The sequence below is a fragment of the Felis catus genome, chromosome F2 (genome assembly GCF_018350175.1).
Source record: "Felis catus isolate Fca126 chromosome F2, F.catus_Fca126_mat1.0, whole genome shotgun sequence".
NCBI classification, from domain to species: Eukaryota; Metazoa; Chordata; class Mammalia; order Carnivora; family Felidae; genus Felis; species Felis catus.
Window position 1 is genome coordinate 10,131,643 of NC_058385.1, and position 23,333 is coordinate 10,154,975.

Consider the following 23,333-nt stretch of genomic DNA (forward strand, 5'->3'; position numbering starts at 1 on the left):
AATGCAAAGCTCTATTGCAAATCGCATTTTATTATCTGTTTACATCTCTCTTTTCCCCACTAGACTGTGAGTTTTAGAATGACTGGGGCCTACTATTTTCTACCTTTGCACCTCGGGGGCATAAAAGTGTCTGGAATAAGACACGAGGAGTTTAAACACATCTCAGATGAATGAAGAGGGTTTGGCAGTCTCCAGCTCTGCGTGCAAAGAACTTTCACTGTGTTCTTCATCCTCAACACCGATTCACGCACTGGGGGCGAGCGTACCACCCAGTCTTTGCTGGGGAAGATGGGCTAATTTGACCAAGACCAGAAAAGCAAGGTTGCGATTTTTAACAGACAATGCGTCCAGAGGACGTTTCCATTGTTGAGTTAACAGAACCTACACGTCTACGCCGCCCTGTAGGGCGGCCTACACCACCACCAGGCGCGTGGCGGACACAGCGCGCGGCTTACGTAGATACGTCCCTGCGGAAAAAAGTCTCCGAGCCTACTTGCTTTAAGGAAAAGAGGATTAAGGCCCGGGAGGGACGGCGCCGGAAAAGGGCGACGCGCGCCCCACGCTCTGGGGAGGTGGGCGCGCGCAGGCACCGCCCCTCCCGCGGTTGCCGGGCAACCGGCCCGGAAGTCGCGGAACGCGCGTCGGCGCAGGCGCCTGTGAGCAGGTGCAAGATGGCGGAAGGCGGTGGCGCCGATCCGGGGGAACAGGAGAGGTCTTCTGGGCCGCGGCCCCCGAGCGCGCGGGATCTGCAGGTGCGGCGAGCGGCCGAGGGCGGGGCGCGGCGGCGGGAGCTGCGCGGCGGGGTGCGTTTCGGAGGCCGCCCCTGGCCGCGGCCGAGCCCTCGCCAGACCCCGCCTGGGGACCGAATTGTAACTCCCGCGATGCAGGTCTCCCCAGGGCGGTGCAGCGGACAGTGGTGTTCGTGGAAACAGGTGCCCGAGCCCAACGCTCTGGTGCCCGCGCCTCTTTCCCCTCCACCCGATTTGCAATTTAAGAAGCAACCGTACATTTAAAATGGCATTGTGTGGGGGGTGGCTCACTGGTTGGTGCCGCCTTCGGGAGACTTCTTGTAGAAGAAAGCTTTCCGGTGGCCGCGGGCAATCCGCGGTCACTTTATAAGTAACGATACATGCCGGCTTGATCTTTCTTGTCTCGGAGGCTGTTTTCTGTCTGGATTACTTGCGTATGAAAATGATTGCTTTTAATCAGGGAGCCTTTCCCTTTTAGAAGGGGAGCTAAGGTATTTCATCCTAAGGCTGTGCATCCTCGTTGTAGAAACTGTAGTGCGTGAAACATTGCACATAAGCACGGCGGCTTAAAACTTCATGATGACATTAGTTAGCTAAATAAGAATGGGGCAAATCTCGCTTTCTCAGATACTTAACCCTACTGTCCTCATGTAAGCTCTCCCCCCCCCCCGTCTCATAAGACCATTGATACAAATTCAACAAGTAAACAGTCATAATAAGCTGTGTAATTAGAAGTAAATGACACGGAATCTGCATGCGTTGGTAGAGAAGTTCGGATGCAGTTACACCTTCAGTTCTGCTTTGAACAAGTATTGAACCACCTGCCATGCATCGTTCCGCTAAACCCCACAGAATGAAGAGACGAGTAGGACATCAAATCCACAGTTGGTACTGGCCACTCTTGAAGGGGATAGAAGGGGAAAAGGCATTTCTATGTATTTGTTGCAGAAATAATATATGAATATGTTGAACATAGCATTTTAAGGCGGAGTATGATTGAATGCCAAGTTAAGCAGGACATAAAGTGAAGAATTTGGAGAATGGAGAGCTCAGTGTCAGGTTAGAAGACAAACTGAATGGAGAATAGTCCCAGTGCTTGTAAATTAATTCAGTGGTAGTTATCATCTACTTCTTCTTTTCTGTTGTAGACTACCCTCCTTAAGAAGCAACATGGGATGGTGGGGGAAACCGGTCCTGCCACTTAGTAGACTTGTGAATGTCAGAAATGTCTTAATCTCTCTGATCCTCAGTGTCTTTATTTGTAATCTAGGGGTGAGGTAGGTGGTGTCAGGAATGAAATGTCTATGAAGTGCCCATGCACTCCCATAGTATCTTGGGCTCTATACTTGCTTGGTAAATATTTGGCTCCTTTTTCTTTAAAGGAGGAGAATACTATACCTTTAACTGGTTAGTCCATTCTAATACTATTAAAGTGAAAACCCTGTAACTTAATATCCTGTCTCTAACTTCAATCCATTTCTTCTTTTCATGTGAAAAATGAGAAAAGTTTGGTTAATGATTGCCTGATACTTGTCAGATTTACAGACCTAAGGCAGTGGATTTGATATGATTAATGGTTACAGATGTTTTGGTGAATGTCACTAATTGGAGAATGCCGACCTCTTCACCATCAGTTAGAGGATAGGGATTTTTTGTTCTTATCTACTTTCTGGTAGGTTGGTAGGTGGATAACTAATATCTTATGAACGTGATTTGGATATTAAATACATTAAGTATTGATAATGTTTCCTTTAGAATTTAATAAGCATCTGAAGAACTTGGAAATAAACCTGAAAACAACCAAAGTGATGATGTACGAAGAAATAGAGTAGGTTTAAAAGAATGATGTTCTTCTCCCCAATGAGTTTCTTTAATATCAATTATTGTTTTATTGTCTCGTTATTGTCTAATCTAGCTCTGCTTTCTTAAGTGTACTTTTCAGCAGATACTTCTTTCTGGAAAGCTCATTCTAAGAGTCACAATATTGTCGAGGAAAAGAGTAATGTATTACTAATTGGAACACGCAAAACATACCCCTAAGTATGTATATGTTAGCTGCCAGGCAGTGTAGGGTTTGTTGGCATCTAAATCAGAAGAGATTTCCTCATTTAGCACAGGAGGAAACATGGACGGCTGTCCCCCAGAAAGCCTCCCGGCACTGTGAGCCTCTGACTTACAAACCGCGAAAATCTCCTTTGTATGACAAACCAAGAGCAGATCTTAGCTCCCTTCCTGTACCTCCAAAGTGGGAAACATTCAGTGGGAAGGCTTAGGATGGGATTGTTAGTGACAATACTAACCCTAAAAACCTCAGTGTTCGTAAGTTTCTGAACATTTTCAGAGACTTTTCTCTCTTCTGGTTCCCCTCAATCAATCCACACGCACATGGGTTTAACACTTGGTTAACATATTTAATTGTATGCTTCTGTCCCAGTTTTCCTCCAGAATCGTATCAAAAGAAAAAGGTTTCTGTTCTCAGTGCTGTGTTTCCCTATAGATTGGAGTTGGAAGTGATTAGAGATGACTTCAGTACTTACGAGAGTTAGGACGGGTTGGGGGAAATAGTGGAGTTCTGTAAGGGGGCAAACGAGTAAGAATGTCTGATCCTGTGTTACATTTGCCACAAGTATCTTAATCCTGATGGCTATCAGTATTCCGTATCATTGGTTCTCAATTTAGTGCGTGTCAGAATCATCTAGAAGGCTTGATACAGCACAGATTGCAGGCTCCTCCCCCCACCCCAAGAGTTTTTCACTCACTGGGTCAGGTTGGGGCTGGAGTATGTGCATTTTCAAAGCTTCCCCGGTAATGGTGATGTTGTTCTTCTGTATAAAAACTATACTTTCTGGCAGTTGTCACTCTAAGACTGAGAATTCCAGGAGTTTTCATCTTTTGCTGTCTGCTTCATTATTCTCATTCTCAGTTACTTTTCCTTCAGGTTTCGCTTCATGCTCTTCACATTTTAAATTCTAGAGAAAGGATGATCAGTGCTTATGTGCTTTATTCCCTCTGTGCAATTGAAATAGCTTCATAATCTCATTGTTTAGCCCGTGGAACTTCCCGTCCTGATGATTCACATGCTTCATTACTTCATAATGCACACATTCTCATCTCTTTATTTGACGGATATTCTGTTGTTGTTCTGTTGGTTCTGACCAGTACTTTAGTTTATTCTGATCCGTTTAAGTAATCATTTCCTTTTCTGGTGTGGTGTCTTTTGCTATGACAACTAATATAAATTAAATTTCTTTGTAACATTTACGAATGAACTTACACCATATGGTGCTGCAGGGACATCATGAATCCCAGCATTCATTCCCTCTAATTATCATTTTTGGTTACTTTTTTCCCAAAAGATTTCCAGAGATGATCATGCCTATTTGGGGGACATTAAGGGAAATTTTTGAATTGTTCAAGTTGTCAGAAGTGGCAACAAAATAAGTTAATGCTGAAATTTTATGAATAACTTTTTAAAATTCCAATTTCAAGAACTATGTTGGATTTTTCTTTCCATTTTGAAGATACCCAGCCATGTATCTATAACGCATTATTTGGTAATACTGCTTTCTAAAAGTTATATAAACCATATGTACAATTTATTATCTTATATTTTTAAAAGTTCATTTGCGTAAACTTGATGAAATTCAGATGTCTGTTAAAGTTTTAAATAGAATAATTTTGAAATTATTTTATGTGCTTGGATTTTGAAAACTTAAACAGCTAAATGAAATAATTTTTATCAGAGCAGACTGACATGAGTGTAAAACATCTTCAAGTATTTTTTTTTTAATTATAGGAAAATTATACACCCAACTTTGAAAATATTATCAAATGCAGTTTTTGAAACAGGTGAATAGTTAATTGAAAACAATTAAGCAGTTATTGTAACTTTAATTTATTCTAGTATATGTGGCATTTTGATTAGTTTTATCAAGTGAGAGATACTTGGGTTTTATTTTGGAAGGAGGTCATCTGAAGCAGCAGCCTTTATTTTTCATTAAAACTTTTACTTGGGGCGCCTGGGTGGCGCAGTCGGTTAAGCATCCGACTTCAGCCAGGTCACGATCTCGCGGTCCGTGAGTTCGAGCCCCGCGTCAGGCTCTGGGCTGTTGGCTCGGAGCCTGGAGCCTGTTTCCGATTCTGTGTCTCCCTCTCTCTCTGCCCCTCCCCCGTTCATGCTCTGTCTCTCTCTGTCCCAAAAATAAATAAACGTTGAAAAAAAAAATATTAAAAAAAAAAAAAACTTTTACAACTCAGGGGCAGCTGGGTGGCTCACTCAGTTAAGCGACCCACTCTTGATTTCAGCTCAGGTCATGATCTCACGGTTCCTGGGATCAAGCCCCAAATGGGGCTCTGCACTGACAGTGCAAAGCCTGCTTGGGATTCCCTCTTTCTCTCTCTTTCTCTCTCTTTTTCTGTCCCTCCCTTTATCACTCTCTCTCTCTCTCTCTCTCTCTGTGTCTCTCTCTCAAAAATAAATAAATGAACTTAAAAAAAATTTACGACTCAATCACAAGTTAATATTCTACTCTTCATTTCTACTTGTCTGTAAGAGTTCATTCCTAGGGTTATACTTCATAACAAATCTGTTGTTTTATAGTTGGCCTTGGCGGAATTATATGAAGATGAAGTGAAATGCAAATCTTCCAAATCTGATAGACCTAACGCTGCAGTCTTTAAAAGCCCACGAACACCACCTCAGAGGTAAGTTTTGTTTTGTTTTTGTCTTGTTTTGGTTTTAAACATTGCATGTCTTTTTAGTTCACCAATCCTATTATTTTAAATGGTCTTGGGAATTTTTTCTAAAACTATAATTTCTATTTATTTATTTATTTTTTCAACGTTTATTTATTTTTGGGACAGAGAGAGACAAAGCATGAACGGGGGAGGGGCAGAGAGAGAGGGAGACACTGAATCGGAAACAGGCTCCAGGCTCCGAGCCATCAGCCCAGAGCCTGACGTGGGGCTCGAACTCATGGACCGCGAGATCGTGACCTGGCTGAAGTCGGACGCTTAACCGACTGCGCCACCCAGGCGCCCCTAAAACTATAATTTCTAAAATACATATTATTTAGGTAGTATTCCTAGAACAATAATAGAAGGTTAAAACATACTTATGGAAAAATTGTCTTAAAGTCCTGATACTTTGGTAGACATCATAAAGAAATACACACTGAATAGTATTTTTGTTGGACACTGTGGTCCTTTTTGAGTCATAGGACACACTGAGGATATGACAAAAGCTATAGCCCATCTCCCCACAAAATAGCATTTATGCACAATTTTATTAATTGTTTTTAAGGATTTGTGTTTCTGAAAACCCACTCATGGAGTCCCTATATGCCTTCTATCCTCCATTTTAACCTAGAACTTCAGGAACCTGTCTGTGCTTTCACGGATGATGACCCATCAAATAAGTGATCTCTTAGACAGTATTTGCTATTGTTAAACCCCTGAACTAGAAGGAGAACCACTAGATTTAAGAGATGAGAGCCAGGTACACTTCATTACCATGAGTTTTCCTGTTTCTAGCAATGTTTTCATTAATGTCTTTTTAATACTGCGAATTTCATCACTGTGGAGAAACTTGGAATTTTTCCATTATATCTCATTCACAGAAGGTCTGTCATTTTACCAGAAATTTAAGACTTCACTAGAAATTATCCTTTCTTTTTTGTTTGTCACTACTCCACATCCTTTTTTCTGTAGGGGAGATAAAAATGATGTACCTTTTTTGGACATGAATGAGAAGAAAGAAAGTTTGTCCCCAAACTTTTTATTTTATGAATTTTCAAACCCATAGGTAATCACAAGATTAGTACAATGAATATATGCTGTATATGCTTTCCCTATATTCGCCGGTTGTTAACATGTTACAGCATTACATCTGTAAAAACACTCTGTTACTCAACTACTTGGAAGCAAATTGCAGCCATCATAACGTTTCATTAGGTACTTCAATAGACTGTCCACTAAGAAGAGGCACATACACCTTTATCACCTGGTAATGTATCAGAGCTGAGAACATGAACAGTAATTTCCTGAAATCCTGTAATGTCTAGTCCATAAATATCTCTTCAAGCCCTTTTTGGATTTAGGATCTAACCAATGGCCATGCCATCCACTTGATTGTGCCGGTTTTGAATCTGAATCCAGAGCATTCTTCCCCTCATCTGTTCGTTGTTTGCTCTTAGCTCAGCTGTATAGTCCAAAATTCATTACATTGACATTCAAGGTCATTGTTTCTTCACCATTAGATTCTTGTTAAACATATTTGACACGGATACTAGTAAGTGATACTGTCTGCCCTGTATTATATCACATCAGGAGCCATATGTAATCTCAGATTTTCTCACTATTGGTGATATGTTCACTTGACAAAGGGGCGGATCACCACATCATTCCCTTGTAAGACACGGTTTTTCTTTTGTACATCGGCAGCTTGGTATCTTGGCACTGTTTGAATATCCTGTCCTTTCATTTTTGACACGTATGTGTGTATGTACATATATATATGTAAAATATATATAGAATATATTTTAACTTCTTGACTTACACATTCTCCAAGGTTTTGAAAATACTTAAAATGTTTATGTACCAAAGTTTTATTCATTAACTGTTTGACCATTGTTTCGCCAATTTGAGCGTATTTTGAACAACTTAATTTGTTTACGATATAACAAAATAGTTGACTACTTATAATAAGGTTAGTGTATTAATATTTTCCTTGCTATTCAAATATAATCAATCATTAAGATTTTTTTTTTTTAATTTTTTTAACACTTATTTTTGAGAGACAGAGCATGAGCAGGGGAGGGGCAGAGAGAGAGAGAGACACAGAATCCAAAACAGGCTCCAGGCTCTGAGCTGTCAGCACAGAGCCCAACTCCGGGCTCGAACTCACAAACCAGGAGATCATGACCTAAGCAGAAGTCGGATGCTTAACCGACTAAGCCACCCGGGCGCCTCAAGATTTTTTTTTTAATGTTTATTTATTTTTGAGAGAGCACAAGCAGGGTAGGGGCTGAGAGTGGGAGGCAGTGGTTCCAAACAGGCTCCAGGCTGGACAGCAGCGAGCCTGATGTGGGGCTCGAACTGGGAGATCATGACCTGAGCGGAAGTCAGATGCAAAACCAGTTGAGCTGCCCAGGCACCTGAATCTTTAAGATATTTTAATGAATGGTTTTTTCTCTTTTATTTTGTCCTGTCTGAAACAGTGTTGCCATTAATAGTTGCAATTTGGTAATGCCATTTTGAAGAACTTTGTGCCTCAGATTTGATCTCTGGAAATATTTACATACCCAAAAGGAGGAGCTGCCCTAAAAGATATTGACTGAGGCTTAAGCTGTGTTTAATCTGCTTAGAATACAATGAAGCAAGTTATTGGCGATCTTTTTTTTTTTTTTTAAACTCCGTATGCTATTTCCTAATACTAAGTATATAATTCTTTTGATTCCATCCTCCACATTGACATATACTCAGTTTCATTGCATTTCTGCTGCTTTATTTGGTACAGAAGACCTGCTTATTTTCACTGTTCACTTTCTTGGGCAGAATCGCATATCAAATTATTTCTCTGCTCATTGCCATTTTTAAATCCAGTATATTTTCACCGTCGGAACTCTGCACATAATGCGGTCTATGTTTGTAATTTAGGAGAGGAGGGATAGAATCTACAGAACTCGGAAGATAGCCTGACACCAGCTTTAACATATTCATCTGCAAGAGTTGACATCTAACAGAACCTAAAGACAATGTGCCTCCTTGTTCACGCTGAACGACTATTGAAATTGGAGTTACTCAAAAATTTGAGAACTTAAAAAAAAAAAAAGTTCTTTTGAGTCATCAGGCAGTAGTTTTATTTTGAGAATTAAATGAGATAAGTGTTTAAGATGACTAGCACAGTGTTGGAACCTAGCCGGACCTTAAAAGATTATTAGGATGCAGGTACCACAAAAGACAAGGGACAGGGTTCCTAAACACATGGGCACAGAGGAGAAAATGGTAAGTATGATGAGAGGGATCCGAATAGGAGCCAGCGGAACTTGAGTAGACCAGCTGCAGATAAGGTTGGCTAGATAGAGTGCTTCCTGGCCGTGTGACCTGTGCATTCACACAGAGCCCCAAGCTGCGAAAGGCCCTGTGCTGGGGTTAGTGTTGTGCCGTTACTATATTGAAATTCCTAACAAATTTTGAGCAGAGAGACTCCTTTCCATTTGGCACTGAGCCCCGCAAATTACATAGCCAGTCCTGGATAGAGCCACATTATGGGCAGACAGCCTTGAATGCCAAAGGGGCTTGTACTTGTGTAGAAGGCAATGGAAAGCCAGCATATGTTTTTTAATGTCAATTTCATGCTAAAAATTGCGACACAGTGAGAAAAGCTTTGTTTCTAGAGACTGAATCAGTTCTCATTTTTTTTCCTCTCTGTTTTAATAAGGTTTTGCTAATGGACAAGTTTTTGAAACTCCCTAAGGTTTAGTTTTCTCTGTAAATCAGAGATAATACCACTGTTAGGAGGATTAAATGAGCACATAGTTACTCCTTGATAAGTGGTAGCTATTGTTATATATTTTAGAAAAATAGGACTGGCGATACAGTGTAAAATTAATAGTAATGGGGGGAACAAGATAAGGAGAAAAATTAAGAAGAAAACAATGACGGTGATCGAAGAAATGTGGCAATAAAAATTTGGACTCAAGTGGCGTCAGTGGAATGGAGGAGAAAGAGTAAAATCAGTGTGGGATACTTCCAGAGGATTTACTGTAGAAACATGGTAACGTGGGATATAGGGAGCAACTGAGTAGGAAAGAGACCTACAGGCTGTACAGGGAAAAAATGTGACTGTTCATGAGAAGATTTGTGTGGGGAATACAGGTTTAGTTTTGGAGACATGAATTCGATTCAGTAGGTGCTTTTAAGTTCAGCCCTGGACCCCATAAGTCACAGGAGGCTAAAAACATATTTGAGAATCGCCTGTAGAAGAGGTCGTTACCTAGGGAAGTGCACAAATGTTTTGATGATCAGAGGAGTTCACGTTTGAGGACAAGAGTCAAGGATATAGGCGTACTTAATTATGAAAGAGGAGAAACGGATGGATTGTGATCTAAATATAAAAGGAAATATAAATAGGAAAATAACATATAATAAGAAAAATAAAATAAGACTTCTGGAAGAAAGGGGAATATCTCCACGACCTTCAGGTAGGCAAAGGTTTCTTAAACAGGAAAGAAAATCATTAACCATAAAGGAACTAGTGAATCCTTTCCCATGTCAAATTTTTCCCGTAAGGTCTTTGTAACCAGGACTGAGATGAAATATACAGTTGTGCTTTCCAGAATAGAGACATGGGAAGGAGCTACAACAGGAAATAGCTGCAACAGGCAGCTTTTCTTTTTGTTTTCCTTTCCTCCTTCCTCTTCCTTTCCTTGTGCACAGCTGCCTTAAGTCCTCTGCTACCCCACCTTGTACCACCACTCGCCTTAAGAGCCAGCTGTGGCATTGTTCGGCCTTGCCTGATCTACCGGGCCCTCTGAGGATAAGCTTGGCCCCTGAGGCTTCCATTGTCTGCTGCTCTGGGCAGACTCACCTCTGTGCTTGCCTAGTGCCCTAGCAGGATGGGGTCCAGCCCACCACACCCCTGTCCTCAGCAATCATGAGCTGGTCTTGTGTTCGCAGGGTTCTGATGGTGCCCACCTGTTCTCCAGGTGGATTTTTCCTTCGCTTACAGTGAATTAAGAGCCATTCTGCCATTCTGTCTTTTCTGTCCCGTTTTCCATATACTAATTTTGCAGAAAGTCTTATAGAAAGGCTATTCTTAGCCTCCAGTATTGATGTAATTTCCCCTCTTTGTTTTGTGAGTCAGTTCAAGACAGATTTAGAACTGAACATATGAGCTTTGTTATCTTATTCTGGGAGTCTCCATGTTGCTATTTCGCTGGTTATATTTTCTGATACTCTTGACTGAAAAAAAAAATCTTGAAAGATAAAATAGATAAAATCTTATGTAAAACATGATGTGAATTTTATGTTCCCTAGGACCATTATGAAGTTGGAGTCAGACTAGAAATTAGTCACTATGTAACTAATACACTGGAAAAATTGTGGTCTACATTATGCACCTTTGATACAGGGAATTATAATTTTTGAATCCAAAAGTCTCTGAGGAATAAATTCCCTGTGTGGGAGTAGGTCCCTACTGAATGTGGATTCGTCAGGGAAAGAGACTTAATTCTGATTGTCAGTGCTGCTTCGCGCACCACACCAAGAGTGCCCACGTTGTGCGAGAGATGCGTTTGCTAAGCACTTACAGAAAGGGGATGGGAGAATTGACAAGCCAGTTCTCGTGTGGGATGTGAATTTGACTGCCATACTCCCCACAAACCCCATCAGGAGAAAGTGTATGAACCATTTACTATTTCATTCCTTAATCCCATTTTTAAAATTAAGAATTTCCACAGAAATCATAGAAATGGTTCTTCTTAAACAAAGGTCATGTCCTAAGACTCTGTAGCTTTTTACTTCAAAGGAGTTTATGTTTGTATTCTGAGTTTTTCTTCATGAACTTTAATGTCGAAAGGTTCTATTCAAGTGAACGTGAATACAGTGGATTACATATAGTTCAACCTTCAACTGGGAAGATTGTGAGTGAACTTTTCAAAGAGGCAAGAGAACATGGGGCTGTCCCTCTGAATGAAGCCACAAGAGCTTCAGGTGATAACAAATCTAAGGTAAGTGCTAAATTTAAAACTGAAATACACTGTTTATATATTTGATCTCGTCTATAGGTGTTTGTTTTTTTTTTTAATTTTTTTTTTCAACGTTTATTTATTTTTGGGACAGAGAGAGACAAAGCATGAACGGGGGAGGGGCAGAGAGAGAGGGAGACACAGAATCGGAAACAGGCTCCAGGCTCGGAGCCATCAGCCCAGAGCCTGACGCGGGGCTCGAACTCCCGGACCGCGAGATTGTGACCTGGCTGAAGTCGGACGCTTAACCGACTGCGCCACCCAGGCGCCCCTCGTCTATAGGTTTTTATCTTATTTGGAAGCATTGTTTTCTGACTACATGTTTCTGTTTTAAACATTTGCTCTATTTTTATAAGATTATAATCCGTTAATGATTGAAAGTCGCAGCAAGTTTTTACGTTTCTGTGAAACTTGCCTGTTTACCCTTCCTTAAAAAATAATTATAGATTCACATGAATATGCAAAAAGAACACAGAGAGGTTCTATGTGCCTTTCACCCAGTTTCCTCCAGTGGTTATATCTTACATAATTGTCGTACAGAATCAAAGCCAAGATCTGACGCTGGTACCATGTACATATATATAGTTCTGTGTCATTTTCTCACATGTGTAGATTTGTGTAATTGTCAGCCCAGTCAAGGTACCGCTCTGTCATCACGAGGATCTCCCTCATGGCGGACCCCGCTGTGGTCACACCCTCCTAACCTCTTGTCACCTAACCCTGTTCTCCATCTCCATAACATCATAACGTTGAGAACGTTATACAAGTGGGATGATACAGTAATAGTGTGTGACCTTTTGGGATTAGCTTTTTTTCACTCCGCTCCATGTCCTGGAGATCATCGGAGTTACTGAGTGTCTCAGTACCTTGTTCTCCTTAGTCCAGAGTAGCTCTTCATGGTATCGATGTGCCACAGTTGGTCGAACCTTTTGCTTACTGAGGGACGTTTGAGGTATTTCCAGTTTGGGACGATTACAGATAAAGCTGCTGTGAGCAGTCGTGTCCACATTCTCGTGTGGATGTCAGTTTTCCTTTCTGTGGGATAAATGCCCAGGAGTTCAATTGCTGGGTCATAAGGTAAGTGTATGTTTAGTTTCTTAGAAACTGCCGAACTCTTCACCGTGAATGGCAGAGCAGTTCTCCATTCTCGCCAGCATTTGGTATTGTCGCGGTTTCAAATTTTAGCCATTGTGATAAGTGTGTGGTTATAACTCATTGTGGTTTTCGTTGGCACTTTCCTAACGGCCAGTGATGTCAGTTTGCGTTTTCCTGATGGCTAGTGATGTGGAACATCTTTTCATGTGTTTATTTGCCATTATCTTTACTCTCCCCCACTGCAAAATGACTTTGGCCTCTTTTCAAATTGGATTGTTTGTTACTGTTGAGTTTTGAAAGTTCTTTAGAGATTTTAATAGGTATGAGTCCTTTGTCAAATATATGCATTCAAATATACATATATATTTATATATTTACATACATATGTATATGTATTTACATATGTATTTATACTTATACATACTTATATACATTTATAAATCTATATGCATATATATATATCCGTACATGTGTGTGTATATGTATATGTGTGTATATATACGTATTTGAAGAAAGACTAAGAGAGCGCAAGCTGGGCAGGGGCAGAAGAGAGAGGGAAAATCCCAAGCAGGCTCCTTGCTGCCAGCACAGAGCCCCATGCGGTGCTCAAACTCATGACACCCTGAGATCATGTCCTGAACTGAAATCGAGTTGGACACCTAACTGACTGAGCCACCCAGGTGCCCCTGGATCACAGATATTTTCTTCCAGATGGTAGTCGGGTCTTTTCATCCTCTTATCAGGGCTTGTCGCAGAACAGAAGTTTTTAGTTTTGACAAAGTCCAATGTATCTTTTTCTTTTTATGGATTATTTAGTCTATAGAAAAGAAAGGAATGTGATCATTAAAAGCGTATTTATGATATGGAAAGTGATTAAAAGGAATGGTATTTTTACTTGATAAGCCTTCCTCCCTGAAAAATAGAAGACCTTGTGATCAGTGTAATAAAACAAAAAGTACAATCATAGTTGACTGCAACAGTTAAATAAAAGCAGCTTATAAAATAAATATGCAGCCTTTCTTCAGAGTAATTTATACCCATTTATAAAATTCTTCCTTAACTCTGTGAAACTGTTATTTACTTTGTGAAATATGATTTAAACATAATTTTTATGATAAGACATAAAATATTAATGGTGGCTTTTAAAAATCTGTTTATACTTGAAATTAGATATTTCAGTGTGTAAATACATTAAAAAAATTTTTTTTTAATGCTTATTATTTGAGAAAGAGACAGAGAGCAAACAGGGGAGGGGCAGAGAGAGAGGGAGACACAGAATCTGAAACAGGCTCCAGGCTCTGAGCTGCCGGCACAGAGCCCGACACCGGGCTGAACCCACAGACGGCAAGATCATGACCTGAGCTGAAGTCGGCCGCCCAACCGACTGAGCCACCCAGGCGCCCCTGTAAATGCATTTTTAAATTTAAGATTGGTCTAAATTATTTCAACTCAAGTCACTAACGTTTTTAGGGAAGAAACATAGTATCTTACTTGAGTATACTTCTCTGTAACATAAGAGCTTCATTTAAATAAAAAGTTTTCCTCGAAAGTGCAAACCAGTTGGGCTAATTATAACTGATCTAGTTTTAAAATATATATCATACATTATCATAACGTTTTTCACTATAAACCGTAGTGAATTTTTCGCTCATTTGCGGTGTATTTTAGTCATTTACAGGTGGAGGATATAGATTGGGCAATTCCTTTTGTAAGCGGTCTGAATACATCTATGGAGAAAACCAACTGCAAGATGTAGGTACAGTAGCCAAAATGAAAAATTGTAGACTTTTGCCTCTAGTTACTGCTGTTTTAAATTTAAAAATTGATAATATAATCTCTTTTCTGTTATTTTTTGAAACATGGATTTTAAAAGGATCAATGTGTAAGCTTTTAGTCTCACATTTTATATTTTGTATCTCCATTATGCCTTGTACTTAGATTGTAAATATTTTCTATACATTGAAAGAACGTGTGATTCACTATCAAAATGAGCTTTACGTACATACAATAATAATTACCCTTAGTGGTAGACTGTCAGAATATAGAAATAGCTGAGTTGTAAACAGTCATTCTTTGCTTTTGCCTTTTAAAATTTGGAGTTACAATTTCATTTAAACGTGTATAGTTTAGCCTTGGAGGGTCATTGGAAATTCTCTCTTGCCCCTTGACATAACTGGTTAAGCCCTGTAGCAGACAAGAGTATGGGTACAGATGAATGAGAAGGGTGGGTGTGGAGTGACAGCTGTATGCTCTCAATCCTTTCATTTTCTCAGTGACCCAGAATAATTGTACTTTAAGGCCAGGGTCTAGCTGTGGGACCTTTGGTATTTCAGCCATTGTTGATTTGTTAAGCTACATACAAATCTGCCTGGCAAATACATGCTTTCATTTATGTCTTTATTTTGACTGTGAATAAAATAATAACTCCCATGTTTTAAATAAAGTGGGTGGCTTAATAGGTTGTGAAATATCACATTGGAAGCTTAAGATTGTTCAGTAAGATGGATTCTTATATGCCTTTGTCTTTTTTCCTATGCCCAAAAGGTTCAGATTTTGCTTAAACTGTGGAGCAATGGTTTCAGTTTAGATGATGGAGAACTGAGACCTTATCACGACCCACCAAATGCTCAATTTCTGGAGTCTGTTAAAAAAGGGTAAGATGTATTGTGTTCCGTTTGTCACTTGGGGTGGGACTTTTTCACGATGCTGGGATGTATTATGTAAGTGGTTGCTGAGGGAAGGGTATCTTTAAATATCTAAAGGGTATATTGCTATCTGTAAGTCTCTGGTTCTTAACTTGCTGGGGAGGGACAGTAGACATTGGCCCCTTCCAAAATCTGATCAAGCTATGGTCCCAGTTCCAGGAAGAAACCTCTTAATGTAATAAGTCAGTGCATTGATTAGCATGTAGCTGTCCATCCACTAAGCCACTCTCCTGCTTACCATTAACAGGATGACTCTCATTGTATGTGTACCTGAAATTCAGCAACTTATATTAACATTTTTAAGGTGGCTTTACTGCTGGCAGAAGATTTCAAAAGGTTAGTTGGGGTAGTGGTTCGTGAAAGTAAACCATCTATACAATGCTCTGACCCATCTAACGAACATCCTAGCTCACCAGCCCTTCTTGCTAAAGGATGAGGCATCAAGTGATTTTGCTATGATTATGAAAGCTTTTCTGCATCAGTGTGATCGTTCCTAAGTAGAAACGCAACTAAACAGAGAAGGTTGGTGAGTAAGTGGGAGATTTAAGTAGCAGGGAAGGGGCTGGAGTAGGAGCTTATGCTCCATCCAGGAACTGAAGCTGGGGCTTTTCCAAGCGATGTAAATACGTCCAAGGAGAGTGGCTGAAGTGGAGTAGAGGTGAAACTCGTTGGCGTTGAGGGAGTCGAGAACCTCTATTTTTAGAACGCTAATCAGCATGAATTTCGAATTTGAATTCTACAAAGATAATGTTTGGATCCCAAAAAGTGCTGTAGGCGACATGCTGAAGTCCTTGAGAAAGGTGGGAAGCTGTCCTAGAAGGCAGTATGTGTCGAGGGTAAATACAAGGAAATAATAGTTTAAGACAGTGCTGTGGACCGGGAGACCTGCAGTGACTGGGAAGAGCTGGGAGCAGCTGGTTAGGGAAAGTGAAGATCTGCTAAGGGAAAATCAACATTGCTATTGAAATTGATGCTTGTTTCAAGATGGTGGAAGACAAGACCATGCTGATGTTGGATGTACTATAATGTAGACCAAAACTCATTTATTCTTAAATGAAAATAATCCACAAACTTTATGGACTAATATTCAAGCAGTCATGGTATCCTAAAAGAGTTTTTTTTTAGGAGTTTTAATTTGAAGTAAAATTATGATCAAGAACAGTTTTTAAAAAGACTCCTTGAAAACAATGATTTGATGTGAGATAGTAGTTGGCAACTGTAGAATCACCTTCCTCTTTTTATGACCAATATTTTGTGCCACCACCTTCACTGTCCTCAAAGAAGAACTCACAGATGACATAATCTGTCCCTGCATATTATTTCCCCAAAAAATGATCTAAAATTTACTTTAAATGTATTGAAATAAAGGAAAGTAATTTATCATAAAATTGTACATATTTTAATTTATAACTGCTTCATCTGACCACACCAGAAGACAAAATAATAGTAGTCAGATAATTCGCACCTATGTGCAGTCTTACACCTCTCAAAGAAAATGTGACAAACATAAACGCGGAATGATGAGGTGTGTGAGTTTGGCAACATAATTACCATCAGTGGCGTTGAAGTCAGGGGCTTGGTAAAGCTCCAAGCAAACCAAAGTGCAGTCTTCTCTGTTTATATGATACACATATTCCTGAAATTTTCGGAGTACATTAATACAATGCTCCCCGCCCCCCCAAAAGTGTCTTGCTGTTTTCTAAGACAGACCCGAAGCCTGAAGTTCTAGACTCGGACGTTACAGACAGTGTTGTCATCCATGTGAGTCTCAGGCAGGGCATTCAGTGATTCTGTGGAACCCAAGACAAGACTTGATTCGGCAAACAGAACCCCTGTGGCAGACCATTCTCATACCTGGGTCCCGACCCTGTACGGCAGCACTCGCGAATCACTCGACAATCAAAGACACCTATCGATTTTTAAACTTCAGCTTCTTCCAGAGAGTTTAGAAGTAAATATCTATATTAACTCTTATGTCCTCATAGGAATTTGCTAGTGTTTATTTAGGGATAAATTGCCAGCTTACAGTTTAGCTTTCTAAATGTTAGAAGCACTCCAGGATCACTGATGACAAAAAGTCCCTGTATTGAGAACCACTAAGGAATAATGTGATACAACTTTTTTACAAATTCTGATTCCAGTATCGTTATCATACGGTGTTACATGCGTTTCAGGTGTACGATGTAACGATCCAACAATTCCCACATCACCCAGTGCTCAGCACAAGTACAGTCCTTAGCCTCCTCACCTGTTTCACCCATACCCCACCAGTTCCCCTCTGATAACCATCCGTGTGTTCTCTGTAGCTAACCGTCTGTTTCTTGGTTTATCTCTCACTTTTCCTTTGGTTGTTTGTCTTGTTTCTTAAATTCTACATATGAGTGAAGTCATATGGTATTTGTCTTTGAGTATTTCACTTAGTGTAATACTCTGGCTTTTTCCACATCATCGCAAACGGCAAGACTTCATTCTTTTTTTTTTTTTTTTTTTTTTTTTTTTTTTTTTTTTTTTGGCTGACTAATATTCCATTGGGTATATATAGCACATCTTCATCCATTCATCAGTCAGTGGACACTTTGGCTACTTCCGTGTTTTGGCTACTGTAAATAATGCTGCTATAAATATAGGGGTGGGTGTATCCTTTAGAATTGGTGTCCTTATATTCTTTGCATAAATACCCAGTAGTGCAGTTGCTGGGTCACAGGGTAGTTCTATTTTTAATGTTTTGAGGAGCCTCCATACTGTTTTCCAGAGCGGGCGCACCAGTTTGCGTTCCCACCAGCAGTGCGAGAGGGTTCCCTTTTTGCCACATCCTGGCCAACACCTGTTGTTTCTTGTGTTTTTTTACTTTAGCCATTCTGACAGGTGTGAGGTGAAATACCTCATTGTGAAAGAATTGGAAGATGACACAGAGAAATGGGAAGACCTTCCAGGCTCACGGATTGAAAGAGCAAATACTGTTAAAATGCCTGTCCTACCCAAAGCAAACCATACATTTAACACAATCCCTGTTAAAATACCAACAGTATTTTTCACAGAACCAGAACAAGCAATCCTGAAATGTAAATGGAACCACAAAAGACCCCGAGTAGCCAAAGCAATTTTGAAATAGAAAAGCAAAGCTGGAGGCATCATAACGTGAGGCAGCTTGAAAAGATCTACAGGGACAAATCCATCATCGTGGGAATTTCTGTATTATAACTGTTTCCCAGAGTAGCTCACAACTTGGTTATAATCATGTTAACGGTGTAGATTAGGTTTTTTTTTAAGTGAACTAAAACCTTTTTCCCTTTTTAAAAGAGAGATTCCCCTGGAGCTTCAGCGGCTGGTTCACGGTGGCCACGTGAATTTGGATATGGAGGACCGTCGGGATCAAGAATACATAAAACCTAGACTGAGGTTCAAGGCTTTCAGTGGAGAAGGACAAAAACTTGGAAGGTAAAATCCTAAAATGGGAAAAATACTTGTCTTTGTCCAGCATGAGTTTTCTTCGAGAATAACAAAAGCAAAACAACCTAGAAAGTAAAAACTAAAACGTGAACTGCGAAGGCCTTGCCGGTAGAATTACATGTGCAAATCTAGTGATAATGTTGGTAGCTCATACCTAGATAGCAGTCGCCACATCCCTGGCCCAGGAAACACTTTAAAATACATGAAGTCACTTAATCTTCACGACTCTTGGATATAGATCCCGTGATGACTTCATCTGCTGCCGCGGCAGTCTGCCCAAGGCGACGGGTCTGGGAAGTGGTTGCTCTGTGGGACTCAGGCCCCACACTCTGGCTCGAGCTGGTGCTTTTGACCCCTGTGCGGTCCCGCCTCTTTCTGATTACACGGACGCACAAGGGGAGATTGTAAAGGGTTGTTGATCAGATGAGACAGTCGGCATCTTAGGTCTCGGCTGTGAGCTTGCCTGTCCGCCATAAGGCACTGCTAAGCTCTCGCAGCAGGAGCTGTGTGCTGAGGTTGGTTTGTGTTCAGAACATTTAAAGCCACCAAACAAACCCTTTCTTCAAGTTAGGGAAACCCAGCACGGAGAACATTTCACACGACCTGAGCTTGGATTGCAGAAGGAAGGCATTGCTCTGGAGATGTTTCTAAAGAGCCCCTAGGACTTGGCCGAATTCAGTTCAGAAACCAATGTGCGTGGCATCGTGTGTGTGTGAGCGGACTCCTTTGTGATAGCCGTGGCTTAAGAGAATTTTCAGAAATCTTGTGAACTTTGTTGGTAAAAGTCACCCTGTCTTTGTCCACGTATGACGAGTGACGCGTAAAATAGTAACACGGGCCTTGTTTCCATCACAGCCTTTTCAGCGCGTCCTTTGTTCCTTTCCACGTGATTCTTTCCCATCCAGGTTCTTTTCCCGTGCCTCGTGCACACTGGTTCGCTATTCCCCCTCGCGTTTCTCAAAATAGGGAAGAATTCACGTCAGTTCTTTACGCTCATCTCTCGTACCTCGAGTCTCCCTTTCTGTATCCTTTTCTCCTGACAGACACTGACTTCTGAGACAGGTAGGGAACACAGGGACATGTGTGGCCCTGGCTTCTCTTGGGACCCAAAGCCTTCAGTGCCCACTCACAGATCTGTTTGGAAATTTTCCCCCTTCTCTCTCCTTACCGCTAACACGGGTCAGCTTTCTCCTGACGGTTTTCTTCCTCTCTTTTGTTTTTATGACTATGACCTTCAGATGTAGCACTCCTCATCTCTTAATGTTTAGTCAGATTATGATTTTTAATTTAGAACACAGGTAAAATGCCCAGCCATCTCTCTGCTTTGTACATAGTCTTTCTTTTTTATTTAAATTTATGACCAAGAATTAATGTTACAGTGCACACCTTGGTTAGTAGCACAGTAAATCTAGAACTGAAAATGAAGAAAGTAGCATAAAGGGAAGACAGCTGAGACGAGCCGGTGATTACAATCGACAGTTTCAACTCATAAAAATAAGGGCGTTATCTCATTGTTGTATCTTACAAAGACCGGTCTTTCTTCTCATAAGGCAATTAGCTAGAGAACATGACCCCCCCAAAGAAAGGAGGTAATGATGACAAAATATATGACAAAAAATACCTGACAAAATGACAAAAATAAGTGGTGATAATGCTGTGTTGTTAATCATTAGCCATATTGGTCAGGGTTTTCGAGTATAGAAAACAGAATCCACTTACTAGCTTAAAAAGGGGCTTCTGACAGAACCCTGGATAGTTTATAGAATTTCTGGAAATAGCAAATCAAGCTTTCCTGGAAGAAACAAACGCAACAGAGAACTTTCTAGAGTGAAGACTTCCTGTGTCCCCCTCAGCTGCTCAGTGCCCATGGAAGCTAGGGACCAGACACTGGAACATTCTGTCATGGCTGCTGTAGAAGAATCAAATGCCTCCAAGACCTTGGGGACCAGAAGAGCTGCAAAACCTTGGCCTCGTAGTGCTTACGTTCACCATGCAGGCGTGTATCTGTCGCTCGGCAGAAGGGTGGGATTATATAAAATTCTCGCTGCAAGGGCGTCTGAGAAATGTAGTCTTCAGAATTTTCAGCTTCTACTGTGTAGGAAACGACGCTAGGAGATTAACATGGTGGTGTGAGCCTCTCGGATGCACATGAATCGAAATGTAGAGTAGTAGAGTATATGTTACGTTCTCAGAAAGTGAAGAACTACGTAGGACATTTCAGAAGGCTTTACGTTAAGAAGTCTGTTAAAATATAAAAGTTCTCTAACAGTTCACCTTTACAGATTCAGAAAGTAACTTTCTAAAATGGCTCATTTCCTAAGAATTCCAGATGACGACTGAACAGAAATCACAAAACAGAGGCAAACAAAACAGAAGTGGAAATAAGTCCATTGTTTTCCATAGCCGTCAGTCGAATTGCAGACAGAACATTGCACAAGATAGGGATGCCTGGGAGCCTCGGTCGGTGGAGCTACCGACTTGATTTCAGCTCAGGTCGGGATCCCACGGTTGTGAGTTCAAGCCCCATGTCGGGCTCCGTGCTGACAACATGGATCCTGCTTTGGATTCTCTCTCCCTCTTTCTCTCTTAAAATAAATAAACTTAAAAATACATATAAGAACATGACACAGATGGAAGCTAACTTAATTTTTTTACTGGGATATGACAAATATAGGAAAACCTAAATGCAATAAAAATATTACCTAGTTCCTTCGTGTAGTATCGTAGGAGCAAGCAGATCATAGGTTTGAAGCTACAAATGTACAGTGGCAGAATAAACTGTATTCCTGCATAAAAATTAGCTCAGTGAGCTGGAGTAGAACCCAACAAGACCCAGGAAATCACAGAATCGTTTCTGATAAGCAGGGCTAGTAAGTAGACCGTCGCTGTAGGTTTGTGAGCTTGTGTGTATGATGATGCAAATCATGATTTGAAGCAAATCTCTCTGCTTCACAACAGTGGCTGCCTGTTCTCATACTGTGCAGTGCAAAAGAACCCACCTGCCACTCACCTGAAGTTTTGACTTCATCTCGACCCTGGACCCTAAGGGCTCTCTCCTCTAAAATCTACCAATCCTTCCCTTCCTGCCTTTTCTTCCTTTTCTTATCTCAGCAATTCTGCAGCCCCTCGCCTTGCTGTGCGGCCTGTGGGTTTGTCTGCCCCTGTGCAGCCCGGTACTGTCGGGGATGTTCGCACCCCCATGCCAGGCGCCCCCATGCCGGACGGGCAAGCTGCCCTCTCCCGCTCTCAGAGGGCTCATCCCAAGTGTTGCCTGCCCTCAGCAGACTTTTCTTGCTTCCAGCTTCCCTGAGAAAACGGAGCCTGGCCGGAATTAACTTTCTGAATATATTCCTCTTAGCCTCCAGGTTTAGGAAATCCATGCTTACTGCCCTGTCTTAAGTTAGAAGATGCTTCTCCACCTGACCAAGAGACTCGCTCTCCTTCCAGACAACCTCCGTCCTTCCCTCCAGTTTGCCTGGAGAGTTTGTTTTATCAATTAACTTCCCTCTTTCTCTTCATTTTCCTTTTAACGTAATACTTGAACCATACAAACAGTGTTATGAAAAATGTCATCTTATTTTGATCAGTTGAATGATAAGGAGAATGTTTTGATAAGTAATAAAGAGGTATAACTTTGAAGGCTAAATGTTAAAGTTGCCACAACTTTTTAAAATGTGTTTTTATACCTTACTAACCAGCTTACTCAGCTAACTATCTTTCGTGGCTTTGAAAATGCCTTTCAATCTCTGTGACTCTGTTTTTTTCCTATAAAGTGATATGGTTGGCCTAAACCTTCTTGTAAATCCGTTCCTGTTCTCAAATGTTATTATTCCACATAAATTCATTTTCACATACACACATCTTATAAAGAAATGCATTGAACAGCTTTCCTTACCTAGTTTCCCCACCTGGTACTTTCTTTTTATATTTTGAGAAGAAGCTTATCTGGTCAGAATCTGTTTTAAAAAAAAATTCTTTTAACCTGTTTTATTTTTGAAAAACAGAGAGACAGAGTGAGAGCGGCGGGGGGGGGGGGGGGGGGGGTGGGGAGGGGAGGGAGGCAAGGGGAGGAAGGGCAGAGAGAGAAGGAGACACAGAATCAGAAGTAGGCTCCGGGCTCTGAGCTGTCAGCACAGTGCTGGACGCTGGGCTCGAACCCATGAACCGCGAGATCATGACCTGAGCCGAAGTCGGATGCCCAACCGAGTGAGCCACCCAGGCACCCCGGTCAGAATCTGTTTTTTTGGTTTTTATGTATGTATGTATGTATTATTTTTGAATGTTTTAATTTATTTTTGAGGGAGAGAGAGACAGAGTACAAGCTGTGGAGGGGCAGAGAGAGAGGGAGACACAGAACCCGAAGCAGGCTCCAGGCTCCGAGCTGTCAGCACAGAGCCCGACGTGGGTCTTGAACCCACGAAGAAGTGTGAGATCATGACCTGAGTCGAAGTCGGACACTTAACTGACTGAGCCACCCAAGCGCCCCCAGAATCTATTTTAAACAGAAAGCATGAAAATACAGAAACAGCATCCCAAGCCGACTCTGTGCTGACACAGGGCTCGATCCCACAAGCCGTGAGATCATG

General features: G+C 41.0%; 1 protein-coding gene across 3 annotated transcripts in view; it reads left to right on the forward strand.

Moving 5' to 3' along the window:
• The first annotated feature begins 594 nt into the window (after positions 1 to 594).
• Positions 595 to 23,333, forward strand: part of UBXN2B (UBX domain protein 2B) — a 28,519-nt gene continuing 5,780 nt past the window's right edge. Inside the window, exons 1-6 of one of the 3 annotated variants that reach the window (XM_003999827.6) lie at positions 595 to 752; positions 5,350 to 5,453; positions 11,329 to 11,479; positions 14,261 to 14,344; positions 15,137 to 15,246; positions 18,598 to 18,735. In XM_003999827.6, the coding sequence (XP_003999876.4) occupies positions 672 to 752; positions 5,350 to 5,453; positions 11,329 to 11,479; positions 14,261 to 14,344; positions 15,137 to 15,246; positions 18,598 to 18,735 (668 nt within the window). In that variant the 5' untranslated portion in view covers positions 595 to 671. Of the gene's footprint in view, positions 753 to 3,963; positions 4,304 to 5,349; positions 5,454 to 11,328; positions 11,480 to 14,260; positions 14,345 to 15,136; positions 15,247 to 18,597; positions 18,736 to 23,333 lie in introns of those variants that run through there. The other 2 variants (XM_019822699.3, XM_019822698.3) reach the window with 2 other exon arrangements.